The sequence below is a fragment of the Danio aesculapii genome, chromosome 15 (assembly GCF_903798145.1).
Source record: "Danio aesculapii chromosome 15, fDanAes4.1, whole genome shotgun sequence".
NCBI lineage: Eukaryota > Metazoa > Chordata > Actinopteri > Cypriniformes > Danionidae > Danio > Danio aesculapii.
The window spans coordinates 24,951,013-24,967,803 of NC_079449.1; the positions used below are offsets into that span (position 1 = coordinate 24,951,013).

Genomic DNA, 16,791 nt, shown 5'->3' on the forward strand with positions numbered 1-16,791 from the left:
CTTGCTTTAATTTTATGCAATATAACGTGTGTGGAATGAATGGTTCATTCAGGTGTGCTGAGATTGAACTGATTGCTTTTAGTAAGTCACAAATTAGATTATTTTTATCCTTCAAACTTTATATTAGCTTTTAAAATTGCAGACTAGTCAGTATTTTTGGACATCCAGTATACACTCTATACACTGAGTAGCCAATTGTACTGTCAGACTCCTCCATCTCTCAAATTTTCTGCTGAAAATTGATGATTTGATGATTAAAGTGTGTGTGTACGTGTGTACGATTGTTTGACTTAGAAAAATAAAATATATAAAATTTAATTAATTTCATTTTCACTTCCACAAAGATGCTGATAAACCAGCAGAAATAAAAAAAAACGTCTTAAATAATTATTTTTTTGTTTTTTCCAACTGCTTACACGTCACCTTTCAAAACTCTACACACTATTCTCAAAACTGCTCACACAAAATGCAAAAAGCCTCTTTCAAAATGCAACACTGCATTCAAAATGCTATAAACACACGCCAGAATGAAACATCTAAAGCTCTTTGCTCTTTCATAGGCTTACATCTACATTTCAATACAACATTCTACAGTGAAAATAATCTGCTGAGAGGAGTAACAGGTAGACTGTAAACACAAATGCAATGAAGAAACAAAAAATATTAATTAGGCCAAACATTACAGTTATAAACAGTAGCATACAACACAACCAGAAATATACTGTATGTAAAGCAAAAGTATATTCTCCAGAATACAGTAAAAACTGAGTGTGGGGTCTCAGGGGGGAAAAGTGTCCTTTGCCTGGAGAAGCGTCATGTGGGCATAGGGTTGGCCATCATACACTTTCCAGAGCCAGTCTGAGAAGAATTCCTCTATTCTTTTCTAGAGGAGTTTAGGATTTAGAAATAATGTGGTAGGTACAAAACTACAAATTGTGGACCAGTTTTTTTTTTCTTTGTACCAATTTATAGGCCTATATTGCAGTAAAACAGTGATTTAGTGATCAGAAATGATGTGTGTATGACATGGTGAATAAGTGTAGCATTTTGTTTGGTTGTGTTTGGTAATTTTGTTTAGCATTTTGAGTGAGAGGTTTCAAAAATTGTGTGACACGAAAAGATTTTGTGTGTAAGCATTTCTATTTCACAGTGTATTTGTCATATTATAACGATGGTGATTTTTGCAAGTGTGGACACGTGTGCTGTAATGTCAAGGCTTGGGGGAGGGATGCTTCTTTAGGTCAAGCAGTCAAGCAGCCTTGTGACCCAGACAATCCACGTGCCTCCTATGGCTCTTTTTAAGTCACATGACAGCCAGTGTTTGCACCTCCCTCAGAGAGGAGGGTGATAGAAGGACAGCTAAGCAGTCGCCATCTGCCACTGCTGAAGCATAACAGACCAAATCCATCTCAATAAACAAGCACACAGGAACAAATCGTTTCAGCTCCAGCATGTACATCAATTATGAAACTTCAAAGAGATAGTACACACACACACACACACACACACACGCACACACGCACACACACACAAACACACACACACACACATTAAAATCTGTCATCATTTACTCACCCTACTCATCATTTTAAACATTTGAGAGTTTCTGTCATATGCTGAACACAGGAAGATATTTTGAGGAATGTTGGGAGTTTTTTGTTTTGTATGTATTGAGATAGATCAATATTACGAAATACAAATTTGCAAAATTACAGGTAAAAATCTAATATTTTTGCCATATGAATTGGATTTGTGTATTAATGAATCGTGTTTTGAATTGGATTTGTGTATTTATGAATCGTGTTTTGAATTTATGAATGGGATTTGTGGATTCGTGAATCGTGATTTGAATTTACAAATTGGATTTTCGTATTTACGAATCGTGTTTTGAATTACGAATTGGTTTTTTGTATTTACGGATCGTGTTTAAAATTTACAAATTGTATTTGTGTATTTACGAATGGTGTTTTGAATTTACGAATTGGATTCGTGTATTCGTGAATCGTGATTTGAATTTACAAATTGGATTTTCGTATTTACGGATCGTGTTTTGAATTTATGAATTGGATTTGTGTATTTACGAATCATGTTTTGAATTTATGATTTGGATATTTGTATTTACGAATGGTGTTTTGAATTTACGAATTGGATTTGTGTATCTTTGAATCATGTTTTGAATTTATGAATTGGATTTGTGTATTTATGAATCGTGCATTGAATTTACGAATTAGATTTGTGTATTTACAGATCCTGTTTTGAATTTACGAATTGGATTTGTGTATTTATGAATCGTGTTTTGAATTTACAAATTGGATTTGTTTATTTATGAATCGTGTTTTGAATTTACGAATTGGATATTTGTATTTACGAATCATGTTTTTAATTTACGAATTGGATATTTGTATTTACGAATCGTGTTTTGAATTTATGAATTGGATTTGTGTATTTATGAATCGTGCATTGAATTTACGAATTAGATTTGTGTATTTACAGATCGTGTTTTGAATTTACGAATTGGATTTGTGTATTTATGAATTGTGCTTTGAATTTACGAATTGGATTTTGTAAATGTGAATTGTGTTGTGGATGTATGAATTATATTTAGAAAATGTATTATTTTTGAGACTGACCTGGCTCCATGGTATGGACGTCAAAGGCTGCCAATTTCAAACATTTGTCAAAATGTCTTCTTTGTGTTCAACAGAAAATTGAACTCACAAAAGTTTGAAAGGGTATTATTTTGGGGTGAACTATCCCTTTATTGCACATTTACACGCAGAGGCATGTTTTACCTGTTTTCTTTCCCATTCTGGAGTAAGGAGTGTCTGTCGGTGCCGGTGCGATCCGTACACACGTAAGTGTTTCTACGGGTCATGGCACTGGCAGGGATGTTGTTCTAAAGCACGAAACAAAAAACAGATAATGGATTTAAACACAGAAAGACACCACATTTTTTTTTTAAATAAAAGCTTCCCTGACACTGCTGTCCTCAGAAACGTGTGTGTTTTTATCCAATGGAACATTTCAGGAACAAGCTGTTTGCACATTAAACGAACATCACTTTGTGAGCAGAAACTCCCGATGATGAACATGTGCCACTACATCCCAGGGGGAAACTTGTTGTTGTTATTGATGTTTTTTTAGGGGGACGTTATGCAACATTTTAATGGACAGCACTTGAACTGTCCCAAGGATCATTTAGATTGTTTACTCTAAAAACAAAATAGTGTATGCAAAAAAGAAACTTTCATCACTGTGCCTTTCAAAAGAAGCATGATTTTCTTTCCTCCGTGCAAGACAAAAGAAGTTATTTTTAGCTGAATGTCCAGCTTCCCTTTTCCATAGAATGAAAGTGTTGATCATGACTGTAAATCAGTTTACGGCTATAATTTCAGTCGAATCCTCATAAAATATTCATCATATTGTTTAAAAGACTTGTAATACAATGAATGCACAATTTTGTGTACAATGATCTTAACCCTTGTGTGCTGTTGGGGATGTTTTCATCCACTCTGAGGTGATTTTGAGGCTTAATTCGGCCCCAATTTCTGTGTTTTAGCATATGAAATGATTTTTGGTGACAGATCTTATTTTGACAGATATTTTCGGAAAATGCTTTGGAAAAATACACTCTGGGCAAATTTACTGCCCTTTCGTTATGTTTGTGGCTGTTTTTTCCCCATTGACTTCTATTATAACAACATTTTTTGATTGCAAAGCCATGCCACCATATACTCATGCATTCTTGATTGTTGGTAGCACTGTAACTGATGATCAATCTTGCACTGTAACTGATGATCAACAATCAAGAATGCATGATTTTTTGGTGTCATAGGTTTGCAATCAAAAAATATGGTTATAATGAAGGTCAATGGGGCAAAAACAGCCACAAACATAACGCAATGGTAGTAAATTATAACAAAACACAAGGGTTAGCAGTGTATATTTGACAGACTATTTCCTACAACAGGATTTGCTGGTTTTGATTACCGTTGTTGCATTGATGTCCTTGCGGCGATCCGGTATCTCAGACTTGTTGGGGTTGTTGGCGGTGCTGACCATAGGGCTGGATGGAGGGATGCTGCGACTGCCTACCACACTGCTGCTGGTCTTCCTCGAGGGCAGACGTTCCTCCTTCAGATCCCCTTCTCCTGTACTCGTGGGGCTGCGCTTTGGATGGGCTACTGGCACTGACGGCCCACCTGAAAAACATATAAAGACAGTAATAAATATTGAGAATAAAAACTAATTGTAATATTGTTATATTGATATTAAAATCATTTTATTATTAAATTATTATAAGAATTAATATCTTTACTACAAATAATTATTATTTTACAAATATGAATTATTAATTAATTATTAATTAAAAATTTAGAATTATTATTTATTAGTTTCAGTATCATCGCTCATTTTTTTTACTATTTTACAATTATTTCACATTTTTATTATATTTAATCATTATACATTTCTATTAATATGATTAAACAATTTTACTGTTTTAATGCTGTTAATAATGTTGATAATAGGAATAAATTTGTATTTTGAATTACGAATTGGATTTGTGTATTTTTGAATCATGTTTTGAATTTACAAATGTATAAATTAATATTAGTTTAAAATTTAGAATTATTAATTATCAGTAGCATTACTCTACATTTTTACTACTATTTGAGATTTTTATTATATTTAATTATTATACATTTATATTAATATGATTAAACACTTTTTACTGTTTTAATACTGTTAATAATGTTGTTAATTGGAATAATTTTACAATTTAGTTATTAATACATTCTATTTTTATCATTACTATTATTACTGTTTTATTACTACTATTATTATAGTGCAATTTGTAAAATGTATTACAATACATTACAGTGTTTCCTCTAGGATTTTTTCCAGCTGTGGCATTACTACCTGTGGCGTTATTTTAATGACAAATGTCGTGAGCGCAGTATTAGATTGCATTTATGTAATAGCCTACGAGCATGCGGATCTCTGTGCTTGCGCGCCGTTTTTTTCTGCTCGTGCCCAAAACTTTTTGCACGCCCCCTCAAATATAGCCGCTTTAAGAGCGTGCAGATCTTCTTGTGCGCTCACAAATAAACGCTGCTGAGGTGCGATTTAGTGCGTTTATGTAACGAGTATGTTTCCAGCATTTATTAGATTTGCTAGAAATATTTATGAATGCCTCCCGTATTAATGCGTCCTGAAATAAAGTAAAACGGCTATACGTTGTGTTTGCTAGCCTCACACATCACGCACCTGTCACAGTCAGCCAGTCAGTCAGTCAGCACATAACCTTAAAGGGTTAAACAAATGACGCACAGCACTACTACGGTTACAGAAAAGTTTGCGCTGTTATAATTCACTTACTTTTTAATACGTTTTGGTGCGATTATCACCCGCTTATAAAAAATAGAATGTTTTGAATAAGAAGCTGTAATGTAGCCGTGGCGGGATTAATCTTGGCATGGCGCCACACCATGGAAGAATAAATGTAGCGGAAACCATGCATTACATATAATAATAATAATAATAATTACTATTATTATTTCTCATGAACTGGTAATATAATTATATATTTTTCAGAATGAATAAAAACCATTATAATGGTAATACCAGCAACAATGCCAAAAATACTGAAAAGGGCTCACAGAAGTCGCTGTGTCTCCTCTGGCGGTGGTAGGTGGAGGCGCTGCGCTGGGGTTTAGTGTGACTGGAGGCAGAGGTGGAGCTGGACGAGGAGGTGGATGAGTGTTTGCTGGTGCCGTTGGTAATTGCACTGGGCCGCACACGTGCTAGGGAAAGACTGCTGCTCGACCGGGACTCCGTGCCATCCTGTATGGGCGACATATGAGACATTACACACCGACAGGACAGCACACAGGGGATCTCAGGTCAGCTGCAATCCCCATCTCACCTCATTCTTGCGACCTAAAAGCAGATATGTGGCGAATATCTCATTGTACTTCTGGGTGGTCAGAGCATCTTTGATTTCATCTCGCGAGTAACCCATTCCTACCATTACATCTGTGTGAACAGAGAGAAAACAATCATTTTGGTAAACAAGCAAGTGGTTTAGCTGATGATTTAAACCAGACTTGAGCAATCTGGGTTCATGTCTCTTGCTTCTAATTTTTTCCTAATTTGTAATCAAATAGTTTTAACCATATGTGTATGAAAAACATGCAAATGAGGTAAAGTTTTTACTATTTCCTATTATTGCATTCATTCATTTTCTTTAATATTATTAATAATAATAATAATAATAATAATAATAATAATAATAATAATAATAATAATAATAATAATAATAATAATAATAATATTCAAATAGTATTATTGGCATTATTGTTGGTAGTGTTATTCATAACTTTTTATCATTGCAAATATAAATTATTATTTATTTAATTTAAATTGTATCAAACATAAGGGCTAATAGTATTAATAATAATAATAATAATAATAATAACTATTATTATTATTATTATTATTATTCATTCATTTTCTTTTCGGCTTAATCCCTTTATTGATCTGGAGTCGTCACAGCGGAATGAACCGCCAACTTATCCAGCATATGTTTTATGCAGCGGATGCCCTTCCAGCTGCAACCCATCACTGGGAAACATCTATAGACTCTCATTCAAACACACACACTACAGACATTTTAACTTACCCAATTCACCAATAGCGCATGTCTTTAGACTGTGGGGGAGCACCCAGAGGAAACCCTTGCGAACACGGGGAGAACATGCAAACTTCACACAGAAACGCCAACTGACCCAGCCGAGGCTCGAACCAGAGACCTTCTTGCTGTGAGGTGAACGTGCTACCCACTGCGCCACCATGCAGCACTATTATTATTATTATTATTATAAATATTAATAACTCAAATTAAAAATATTGTATCATAATATTTAATTCATTAATAATATCAATAATAGTGATTGTGGTATTAATATTAGTTATCGATAAATAAATAAATAAATAAATAAATAAATAAATAAATAAATAAATAAATAAATAAAATAACTAAGAGACTGTCAATTTTAACATTAAAAAATCATAGCAACACTATACTTTTGAACTGAAGTATAGTCTAAAATTGTGTGGCAATAAGCAATGTGGCAAATAAATGATATTATTTATCATTTTGAATATAGATATTCACAAGACAAACAAGATAACACATTTTGTTCTATAAATATTCAGGAAAGCAAGACACTGAGGATTAAAAACCATTTGTTTCTGGCCTAAAAAGGGACGCTATGACAGCATTTCTCACCAACACGGCTGATGTCATTATAATCCTCCACAGGCTCTATATAAGGCTTCAGTTCATCACTTTCATACCCGACATTGATCCACTTATCCTTCATGATTTGCTGAAAGGGAAGAACAGGGAGTCAGATAAAGTGAGTTAAAGGCCACAACATCCATCCAAACTCAATGAGACGCCGCCGCTGCAGTTTTTCCTCCTTACCTCCAGGGTGCAGCGTTTGGTGGGGTTGAGCACAAGAAAGCGGCGCAGGATACCTTCACAGTCAGTGGACATGTAGAACGGCACACGGTATTTCCCTCTCAACACGCGCTCACGCAGCTCCTGAGGGAACAACACACACTTCTGTTCAACACCTAATGTTATTGTGATGCAGTCAGTGGGCCGATCAAGCCCACGGCACACACACAATCACCGCTCACTTGACCTACATTACTGGAGTGTAAAGCATTTCATCAGAGCCACTGCTACGAATTAGAAAATGTCACAAAATGGGATTGTTTGAAAATGATTTGAAAGATCTGCTGGCGATTTGAGAATATATCACGATCAATAATACCGTGATACCGTTAAACCATGATATTTTTATGCAGGGTTTTAATACCGTCAGGTATTAAGCATACTTGACAAAAGCATACTTGACAAGGCTCACTTCAACTTCCAAAGCGACTTACTGTACATGTAATTAAGGTTGAGCAAGCCAACGCACAGTTGAATTCATGCAGAATGAGGGACGCTCATGAGTAATTGCATTTCCCACATGGTGCTAGTTCCCATTCCTCTGTAAGGACAGTAAATGCCACTATAATTTATACTTGTTATTATATTTTTCACTCCTTTGTTTTTCCAGAAGATGAAATATTATTTACAGTATATTGATAAAAAAATATTTTATTTGTGCAGACTGTAAAATGTAAAATAAGATGTCTCTAGAGCAGGGGTTCTCAATCTCGGTCCTGGAGGTTCGGTGTCCTGTGCAGATTTTAGCTCCAACCCCAATCAGACACACCTGGGCTAGCTAATCAAGCTCTTAAGCTGCAGTCACACTGCACTTTTCTCCTCATAGACTTCCATTCATACGCACATGAATGCGTCAGACAAACTCGTGTGACAAGTATCGCAGTTCGCTGCGTTGGAAAGTTCAAGCTTGGTGAACTCTGACTTGCGAAATCGCATCACATGACTGCATGAGATCAATCGAAGATCAAAACATGACATCTCTGGACAGAAATTTAAAACATGGACCAATCGCTCGCGTTTATTATTGTGTAATCATCTTATTTAATCCCATAGGTATATGCATTAGATGTCGCCTGCCCTGTTGTTGTCAATTGGAAGGAATGCGTCAATAGAGCCGCCATTTTAGTACAGGATAGCGCTCCTTTGAAATGAATGCGGGACCAAGCTGCAGTGGAGGACTGTGGCCATCCAAAGTTAGAGATATACACATATACACATATATCTATGATTGGGAGTTTTCCTGGAGGTCAGTATGCAATTTTTTTTGCAAAATGATAAATTTACATCACTTTTCTACACTGATGGATAAGTGATCGCACAGGCATTCCTGACAAAAAGCTTGTGTTTGTGTGTATGGAAATGTACTATGCTCCCTTCCTTTTATTTGATTGCCCTCTCCCCCTTTCACTTCTCATACTGACGGAGGGAGCAATTCGTTTGTGAATGAATCTCTGTTATGAACAACTCCTTCACTTAGCCGACAATAATACTAGTTTCTGGCACTGCAGCATCTCGTTGTCATATTTCATTTACATTGTTTGCTAATTCTATTCAACAAAACTAGCATAAGTTGAGTATTTAGTGTGAGTTGGTGCTACTTTGCCTTATGGTGAATGCAGTAAAAGACTGTATTATCATCAATAATGTTACCTGTTTAGCACAAAAATTAATAATATACAAAAACGTAAAAAACTAAATCTTACCTATGAAATGTTTTGCTTTTGCGCTTCGTTTTTTTTGTCTGCTCGTTACTACACCCGTAGACAGCGCTTAAGTCCAGCATTTTCACGTAGTAACACTGTCTTGACTAGAGCGGTTGAATGACCTGGGAGCACTGTACAAATGTGGCGGCGCTATTGCCGCATGTCCCTATGCGATATCTAGTATATATATCTATGGTTTAATCCTGCTCCTTTTCGCAGTGCCATACAACAGAATTTTGCATGCACAAACTCTAGTGTGACAGCAGCATTACTAGGTTTTCGATTAAACATCCTTGCAGGTGTGTTGAGGCAAGTTGAAGCTAAATTCTGCAGCACACCAGACCTCCAGGACCGAGTTTGAGAACCCATGCTCTAGACTGTGTATGTGAAGTTTAAGCTCAAAATACCACGCAGATAACATTTTATAACTCTTTGAAACTGAAAGGCTTTGAGCTGTTTTGGTGACTGTTGCTACAGGTTTCATCAAATCAAATTAATGACTTTTTAAGACCATTTTAAGAGCATAATGAATGAAATTTCAGACTTACGTTTCTTAAAACTTTTATCAAAATATATTGTTAGTGAATGGATGGGTGCTTGCCCGATTGGGTATAGCTTTACATGGACATTGGCAAATTCAGACCCGTTTAACATGATCTAAAGATGTAACCCTTTTTAAATGATTTAAGACCTTAAGACAAAATTTCAGTGGATTTAAGATTTTTTAAGGCATAAAATTAGGTATTTGACATTTAAGACATTTTAAGACACCGCAGATACCCTGTTCAAAAGAAGACGGGGCTACAAATGCATTTGTGTCAGCATGGTGGCAGATTAAAAACAGTAATGTTGTCTCCATAAAAACTGAAACTGTCAAATGTAGTGGCTCAGAAGCAGGTAGTCTATAGAGAGCATCCTAAAACTCCCCATTTATAATGCTTTAAGTTGGTGACATTACCTTCAGCAGGTACAGTGTCAAAACTCTAATGGTGGACGGCTGCTTTACACTCAGGCCTGTTTATGCTAATGAGGGAGAGGTTGTCACCAATAGGCTTTGCCCCTTCGATGGCATGTACAAAAGGAGAATGTCAATCAAAGTGTTTCTGCAGACTGTTAAGTGTGATTATAAAATTAGAATGAATTCGTTTTTACCAGAGGCTGAATATATTCGCACACAACTGTGCTTACACCGCATATAAAAGTGATTCTTGCAAATAGGTCTCTTTTAACTAGTTGTTTATTACCTTTATCTGCTTACAGGCTTTCAGCTGGTTTCAAGTCAAATTTAAAATTTTTTAAGACATTTTAAGACCACGAAGAATGAAATTTCACACTTATATAAGGCTAAACGCTAAACATTTTGTAATGGCCCATAAGGAAAAAAACATGTACTTGCCTTATCTAATATGATTTGCCTATAATTCTAATGACTTATTTTTTAGCCACATATTTTAATAACGTTTCAAAAAAGCAGACCCTAGTTATATACATCTATTTTTTCGAAACATAACTATTAAACATAATTAGCAACATAAAAAAAATTCTATAAAAACTAAATGTATGCACAACAAACTGTTCTAAAAGTGTTATTCAGATGTATTTGTTGGTGACTGGATGTGTGTTGGATTGATTGGGAAGCTTTACATAAACAAAGGAAAATTAAGACCAGTTTAAAATTATTTTAGATCTACAACACAATATTTCAGTCAATTTAAGATTCAGTCAATCTAAAATTTTGTGTTTAAGACTTTTTAAGACCCAGCGCATACCCCGGTTTACAATGTTTGATGTGTGTGTGTGGTTTGATTTGGTCTGCTGTCATCTAATGGTAGATTAATTAATTATTATATCCTGTTAAATGTAATTTTACACATCTATTGAAATTAATTTCCATTTGTTTTTAAACACTCACAAGCATATAAAATGACAGATTTATTGTTTGTTTTGTTTATTTCTAAATATATAACAACTAAAACACATATCTAAATTAAAATAAACATGCCTGACATCTTTGACATACAAATCTTGACCAAATCCCTGCTGGAGCCGTTAGCATTTTACTAATTTATTTGACATAATATAGTTCATTTTTTATTATATAATTTGAATAATGTGCTTTGTAAGAGTGATAACATTTAATTTCAAATTAAAGCAACAATAGCATCAGATTGTTTTTTGGATATGTTCTTTTCTTGCTTTCAAACGCGCATAGTTTGACGATGCATCTGGTTTGGACCGATTATTGCTTTCCATTTTGAAAATACACACCGAATTTAGCCTTAACATTTGGTACGCAGGTCATTCTTGGATTAGTTCATTGTATAATCCCTCAACCTTCCACACAAAGGTGGGTGGCTTAAATTTGGATTAATTGGGGACAAGAAAGCTCCTACAATCCCTAAACACTTTCACATGGCCCTCTCATAACCACCTTGAGGTTCTGTCCATCGAAGGGTAGTGATCCGCTGACCAGTGTGTAGAGAATCACGCCCAGACTCCAGATGTCCACTTCTGGCCCGTCGTACTTCTTCCCTTGAAAGAGCTCCGGTGCGGCGTAGGGTGGACTGCCGCAGAACGTGTCCAGTTTGCTGCCCAGAGTGAACTCATTACTGAAGCCAAAGTCAGCAATCTTGATGTTGGAGTCGGCATCAAGCAAGAGGTTTTCTGCCTGAGATGTGAGGTATAAGACGGTATATGATCATGAGCAGGAGATAATAGTTAAAAAGAGTGCAAATATTGTAATGGCAGGTCATTACTGTTGTTATGAAAGCTTCATAGATAATTAAAGAATATATAAGTGATGAAGATTAACCTTTAGATCCCTGTGAACAATGTTCTTCAGATGACAGTAATGAACTGCAGACACAATCTGAAAGGGAAGCACTGATATTGACATCCCTGAAACAGGAAGTTGTATTTAAAGCACTAACTTTAGTCACACTTTATGTTAAGGCGTCCTTTTTAGAGTGTAACTATTCATTAAACTACTTAACAGTAATTAATTACAGTACATATGCTTACTATATAGTTTGAGTTAAAATGCAGATTAGGTTTAGTGTTAGTTGCATGTAGTTATGCATAATTAACTGTAATTACTATAGCAAGTACATGTGTAACAAGGACACCTTAAAATAAATTGTTACCCAAACTTTTTATAGATTATTTTTAAAGCAAGATTTACATTTACATTTAAAAAGAAGAACCAGCATTAGGATTGTTCCAACCCAGGCTCATTCTGATTATGTACCCCTATAAACATTTCTGGATAGCACCAAATATGTCCCAGGAGGTACGTTCTTTTGCAGTTTTTGTTTTCGCAAAGCCACCAGAGGCCGCTGTGTACGCTTTTTGAGATCTCAAATTTCTCTCGTGAGTGCCATTCGTGCCTGCTCTTTCACGTAAATCCACCAGAGGCCGCTGTAGACAGACTGACTGACTGATCGAATGACCCACCCGCCTCCTTCCCTAAACCCAACTGATAGTGTTTTCAAAAGCTCGGATTGACCAGCGCCCAGCCACTTCCCTAAACCCAACCGATAGTGTTTTCAAAAGCAATCCAGAAAAAGAAAAGCCCTCGTGACAGCCTGATTTTTACCACGTTTTCAGATTTTACCACATTCTCACCCTGTTATTTACTTGTTTATTTTATTTTTCTGCTTTCTGAAACCGTTCTTTGCCGGATTTGAACCCCGTCGTGCATCTCAAGTCCGCCGACGTACTCGGCGAGCAACTGGACAAACTGGTAACAGTGGAAAAGCAGTCCATATGGAGGTAAGCGGTCAGCTGGTAAGCGCGAAAATGAACGGCGTAACATCACCCTATATCATTCGTTTTAAAGACGAAATGCAGCCATACGGTCCTCTGGCCACATATTTTGTTTTCTCCAGAAATGTACATAGGGATATGTTTTTAGAATAAGCCTATGTTGGATTGTATTGCATCTCTTACCTGACGAAATTTACCACGTGCCTCTTTTTCCTTCATTCTCCCATGCGATACAAGGTAGTCAAATACCTCACCTACCACAAAAGACAAAATTGAGTAAAGCTACAACATAATAATAACTATAATATTCCAAATCATTCATTTAAATTTCTTTGATTAAAAAAAAAACTGTCTTAGCTTCTTAGAAATATGTAAAATAACTTTATAAATAGGCGACGCAGTGGCGCAGTAGGTAGTGCTGTCGCCTCACAGCAAGAAAGTCGCTAGTTCGAGCCTCGTCTGGGTCAGTTGGCATTTCTGTGTGGAGTTTTCATGTTCTCTCTGCGTTTGCGTCGGTTTCCCCCACAGTCTAAAGACATGCTGTACAGGTGAATTGGGAAGGCTAAATTGTCCGTAGTGTATGAGTGTGAGTGAGTGTGTGTGGATGTTTCCCAGAGATGGGTTGCGGCTGAAAGGGCATCGGCTGTGTAAAAACGTGCTGGATAAGTTGGTGGTTCATTCCGCTGTGGCGACCCCGGATTAATAAAGGGACTAAGCCGAAAAGAAAATGAATGAATGAACTTTATAAATAAAAATGTAGACATTTAAAATGATGATATTTATCTCAAATATCTAATACCATGTGATATCCACATTCACAGATACACTGCACATTCCTTCATAAAGCTGCATAATGGTACGAGTACAGATTAACATGAACACACATTGAATGGGTAATGGAGGTCACTAATATAACTCATTTAGATAAGTCATGAACAATCAATGGCGAATTTCCTGACTAATTAAGTTAGCTACTTAATACCCACGAACGGTCGCAATATTTCATTCCCCTACGTTTTCACTGACGACAGAATGAGATTCATTAGCTGACGGGACAGATAATAAATAAGCTTCCAGTGAGATGTAAAGCAGGGGAAGGAAACAGGGAAGGCAGATTGCCAGTGTGTAGTATAATCTAATGCTGAAAATGTGTGTGTGTGTGTGTCTGTATCTCGCACGTGCATCAGCCTCATCTAATAGATTAGGAATGGAAACGTGTGATTCATTAGGCATGCAGCCGATTCAAGCTCCACGAATAGGACGGGCTAAAGTTAAAATAAGCCTGATTTGACTATGAGCATCTTTACTAGCGGCAAATCATTCTAATTGCTGAGCTGTGTGGCTCTGGGCTCAGTGAATGCACATGAAACCTATACAAGAGGGAAGGATGAGGAGTTTGTGCAGCTGTGTTCAGTCAGACTGATGTGACAGTCACGCATTTATGGTTGAGCGCATATAAAGACTGGAGACACGTGTGTTTGTTCATGTAAAAAGCTCATCAAAGCTTGATGGAACATTCAGTAGGTCAATTAGAAACAGATTACATTTTTTTCAGCTTTTTTTTTTCTGGAATCCCAGGATTTAGTCAACAATTTCTGAACCAAATCATAGTGTAAATTAATGTGGAGAGGAATCGTACCACCACTGGCGTACTCCATCACAAGGTAGAGCGTTTTCTCTGTCTCGATCACTTCAAAGAGCTGAACTGTAGATAGAAGAAAAATAAAAATCACATAACCATGCGCAAAATCTAAAATATTATATTCACTGATAATATTCTCCTCGACAAAACTCTCAGATCTCATTTTGCACATATAATTATTGTAATACAACACACCGGATTTAAAGTTCAGGGTAAAAAAATAAAATAAAATATTTTTTTTTTAAATAAAATTAAATAAAAGAAACCTTTAATTTCAACATAAAAACATTATAGCAACCCCATAATTTTGAATGGAGGTATAGTCTAAAACTATGTAGCAATAAGCGATGGGGTAAACAAATGATGTAGAATTAAATAATAGCAACAATAGTAATTGTGGTACTAATATTAGTTATTGTTAAATAAATAAATAAATAAATAAATAAATAAAAAAAATAGTTAAAGTCCATAGAAAATATAGAAACATTTAATTTTATTTAAACATAACTAATTTAAAAAAATAAGTACAATAAATTTAAATACAAAAATTGCAAAAAAAAATGTAAACATACAAAATTAAATAGACTAATGATTTAGGAAGCATTCACTTAAAAGTATCTAAAACACTGACCAATATTTGGATGGTTGAGCCCCTTCATGATCCGCACCTCTCGAAAGAGCTGTGGAGAGATAAAAAAGGAAAGTATTCAGTAAAATAAGCAGCAACAACAAAACCATGGCAGTTATACAGAACATTACAATTTGTTTTGTCTAATTAACAATAAATGTAATTAACAAGATTGTGAGTTGCCAAAAGAGATTAAAATTTACGAAAACATACACAAATAGAAAAACCCTAACAAACTGATAAAACATCATCAGTTTGACAACACATGCAAATACAGAAACATGCTGCAAACAGGCCAGCCATAAGATTTTAACGGTATGATAACCTTGGATAAAAATGTCACAGTTTCACGGTATTGTGATTACTGCTCTAAAATATATTCTTTTTAAATGTCTGGGGTAAAAACAAGAACTTTTTTATGCTTTGAACACAATGGCTGCATCTGAAATTGCATACTCCCATACTACATAGTACGGTAAAAGCAGTATGTAAACTGAGTAGTATAGAAATCGAAAAACAATATGCGAGAAGTACCCGGATGACCTATTACCGTATGTTCACACCGAAAGCGGCAAGATGCACCCCATCCCATGATGCACCACGAGAGAATTCATGAATGGGAGTGAAGCTGGTGTCTCACGTGATCATGATTAAATGGCGGATGTAGCACGTCCGAGCTTTATTCATACTACTCACATTCATAGTGTATAGAGCGTACTTTTCTATCGGTCGAGTAGTAAATTCTAATTCAAATGCAGTACCTTTTGAGTAGTAGTCAGACGCAGCCAAAATATTTTATTTTGAGAAAATGTTTATGTTTGAGTAAACATGTCAGGCTAAATAATTCAAAAAGTTTCAAAAACATTGATTTATTTACAACTTAAAATGGCATCCTTGGATATCTTTTGTGCTGGAGATAATGCTGTCCTAAAAAACAAACAAACAAAAAAAATCATACATATACCGTAGGAACGATATACCAGAAAATTTTGTCGGTTTTAAAACCTCGACTTTTCCAAACTGCGGTATACCTTGAAATTGGTTACCGTCCAATGCCTAAATAGGACAGACCACAATGGAAATGTGTCAGGGCACCCCAAAAATTTGCGAAACCGGCTGTCAGCAATGTTGTCGGAAATCTGAGAGGAGCATTGTTTGTTTATTTTAAAGTCCTGTGAGAATTCGCATGAACATGACGTCAAACTGATGCTACTTTTTCCAATTTGTTGATATTTTTTCTATTTGCTTGTATTTTCGTAACTTTCATTCCTCTCGGCCACTATATAAATCACTTTATATTTTGAACATTTAATCAACACCCTTCTAGAAACAACCGCAAACATTAAAAGTATCTTCAATAATGGCCGTCAGACTTTTGGATCCACTTTTCAGTAATGTTCGGTGCCTGATAAAGTCATCTCTGTCAGAAATGCTTTCATCGATTATATCATTTAAACATCAGACGCCACAATGACTCTGCAGAGACTGATGGATGGCTATGCATCACTAGCAAATCCATAAATACCAT

The 16,791-nt window shown here is 35.6% G+C and overlaps 1 protein-coding gene across 4 annotated transcripts in view; it reads right to left on the minus strand.

The window, feature by feature from the left end:
- mark4b (MAP/microtubule affinity-regulating kinase 4b) overlaps window positions 1–15,311 on the minus strand; it is a 31,749-nt gene extending 16,438 nt beyond the window's left edge. For all 4 annotated transcript variants that reach the window (XM_056473078.1, XM_056473077.1, XM_056473075.1 and 1 more), the window contains exons 1-11: window positions 15,267–15,311; window positions 14,633–14,698; window positions 13,177–13,247; window positions 12,041–12,097; window positions 11,660–11,896; window positions 7,490–7,609; window positions 7,292–7,391; window positions 5,927–6,036; window positions 5,661–5,844; window positions 3,991–4,202; window positions 2,793–2,896 (exon numbers count right to left, since the gene is read on the minus strand). In XM_056473078.1, coding sequence (XP_056329053.1) covers window positions 2,793–2,896; window positions 3,991–4,202; window positions 5,661–5,844; window positions 5,927–6,036; window positions 7,292–7,391; window positions 7,490–7,609; window positions 11,660–11,896; window positions 12,041–12,097; window positions 13,177–13,247; window positions 14,633–14,698; window positions 15,267–15,294 — 1,289 coding nt within the window. In that variant the 5' untranslated portion in view covers window positions 15,295–15,311. The remainder of the gene's footprint in view (window positions 1–2,792; window positions 2,897–3,990; window positions 4,203–5,660; window positions 5,845–5,926; window positions 6,037–7,291; window positions 7,392–7,489; window positions 7,610–11,659; window positions 11,897–12,040; window positions 12,098–13,176; window positions 13,248–14,632; window positions 14,699–15,266) is intronic.
- Between the last annotated feature and the right edge of the window lie 1,480 nt (window positions 15,312–16,791).